Source organism: Belonocnema kinseyi, chromosome 4 (genome assembly GCF_010883055.1).
Source record: "Belonocnema kinseyi isolate 2016_QV_RU_SX_M_011 chromosome 4, B_treatae_v1, whole genome shotgun sequence".
Classification (NCBI taxonomy): domain Eukaryota; kingdom Metazoa; phylum Arthropoda; class Insecta; order Hymenoptera; family Cynipidae; genus Belonocnema; species Belonocnema kinseyi.
In genome coordinates, this window is record NC_046660.1 from 48,643,737 (window position 1) to 48,646,223 (window position 2,487).

The 2,487-nt window shown below is 31.2% G+C and overlaps 1 protein-coding gene across 1 annotated transcript in view; it reads right to left on the reverse strand.

Moving 5' to 3' along the window:
- Positions 1–675: 675 nt before the first annotated feature.
- Positions 676–2,487, reverse strand: part of LOC117170878 (carbonic anhydrase 1-like) — a 21,017-nt gene continuing 19,205 nt past the window's right edge. Inside the window, exon 5 of the mRNA XM_033357920.1 lies at positions 676–789. Coding sequence (XP_033213811.1) covers positions 676–789 — 114 coding nt within the window. The remainder of the gene's footprint in view (positions 790–2,487) is intronic.

Sequence of the window (2,487 nt, forward strand, 5' to 3'; positions counted from 1 at the left end):
AGCTATCTAAGGATGGTACTATAGAACGCCACCTCAAGGTAGGCCTAGTGGCGCCATCTCTTGGTCAGGCCGGAAACTTATCAATCCACCCTCGTATTATGAGGGCACGCTGCTGTTGGGAAATTAAAACCATTACCCACTATCAGAATGAGATACTCGTTCGGTAATAATTTATACCCATATAAAACTAGCGAGTTACTTTATTTCATTTGATTATTTAAATTAACATCCCTCAAGCAATTTGAATACCAAAAAGCCATAAACATATTATCTACCTTCCACCACCTGCAGCCGAATTTTATGGAAGCCCTCGCATTTCATTGCACGTTTGGCCAAGGGTAAGGAAAACTGCAGAAAACCTTCCCTAAGCTTAGCCGGTAACCGACATTTAGTAGTCTTCCCTACCCTGAAAATTCACCAAGTGAGGTTGAAGTCCGTGTAACACCTGGTGAGGTCTAACATTCAATACGTCATTATCTGCCAACTTTATTTTCCTGAATGCATTCACCATTCATTTCTGTACATAATTTCGAGATATATGGATTCTTACCAGATTCTTATTTGTGAGGGTAATCAGTTTCAAATTGTATCCATATCACACATTCCGAGCAAGGTGGATAATCCAAGGAGCCTTTTTAAGAGTCCAATGGTAGCGAACTGTAACGGAAAAGACTTTCAAATATGGGGATCGGGGGTATCTATAGCTGCTGTTGAATTTTGGGATTGCACCTTACGTAAATTTTTTTCCAGGTTGCCAAACAAATCATCGTCGTGATCACCCAGTCCGGTCTGAAATTGCAAGAATGTATCCATAACATAGGACATTTCATAATAACATACCCTGATCAAAAATTTTTGCAATAAAGTACAAAGAACTAAAACCGTTTTTGCAGATACCGGAAAATAAATTGAATGCATGGTAGAAAAAATACCAGGAAAGTACAACTTTAATCCATTATTCGGAAGAATTTTTTACTTTATTTGTATATTGCAATATTTTATTGTTGTTTCAATTTCCATCAAAAATTAATCGAAGAAGCACAAATACATCATCTACAGGCTTTGAAGCCAGAGTTTTTTTTTTATCGAGGATGCAAATATTTAGAATATGGCAATAAGATATTTCTCTTTTGAGTTGTGCGAATGGTATTCATTAAAAAACAGATTCTATGTTTAAACGTTGAAGGAATAGTATTCTACATTACATAATAAAGCTGTAAAGTAGGTTGTAAATAAGCAGCGATTTCAATATAATTTAGACCCTACCTTGACGCTAAAAGCGTCCGAAATCGGCCGTTTTTCTACGTTTAGCGTCAAAGCAGGGTCTGTATTTAATATAAATTAAGCCCACTTTTAAAGCTCAAACTACTACTGTAGGACTTCTGGCATCAAAAAATGTTTTCTATCATCTCACACTAATATGGACGAATAAAAATAAGTTTTGTTATTCGTCAGAAAAAAATATTAATATCTGTGATATAAATGTCAAGGATATTCGCAGTTAGTTTTTAGACATATTATTGATAGCATTTTTTGATTATCACGCTAAAGTATAGTGCACTAAAGAATCCGCAAGTACTAAGAAACGAACCCGAGATCGCACGCACACACTAAGTATTTATCAAACACCCAACGCCCTAACCGATTCAGCTAATGGAACGCGTTTTAAAATCTAAAACAATTAATTGAATGATTACTTTTTATAACTTTCTGTGTCATTAAATATTTGAAACGATTTTTGAAGAGTTCAATATAAATTTGTTCTGTTTTTTTTAAAGTATTCTACGTTATACGCTTTAAAAGAACTTGAGGCTACATATTTAAATTTAATTCTGTGTCATTTATTACTTGAATGAATACAATGGAAAACTTGATGATTTCAATAAAAATATCTTATTTTCTCTTTACTGAGCGATGATTTAAAAAAAGTCGTTTAGCATCATAATTAATCCAATTATACTAATAAATTCAAATATGAGTTCAAGATTCGATCTAATATTCATCAGGAACAGTTAAAATTTTCTAACAAAAAGAAATGTTATTTCCTCCTAAATCAAGTGATAGACACGTAAATACTAATATTCCTTTAAAAAAAATGTTTCAGAAACTCTTAATTATTATTGTTCAGTAACGAAAATGACCAAACCATTGGAAAAGTGGTACTATTCCTTAGAAAATAATTATTCTCTCCATAATAAAATGTTGCAAATAAATCAATTGTAATACTGTAATACAAATTTAATGAAAATCTGTTAATTTATTTATAATTATTAAAAATATATTTCAATATATATTTCAAATTTTTTATTTTATACATAATATTTGTTGATATCGATAAAAAATATTTTATTCTTATAATTGGCTGTGATTCTCAAACCCCTACCTCAGGCTAAAATATTATGTATAGTTTATGCATAGTGTGTAGTATTATATATAATATTCATTAGTTTTATATATTTTTGTATAAAACACATGAATTTTATATAT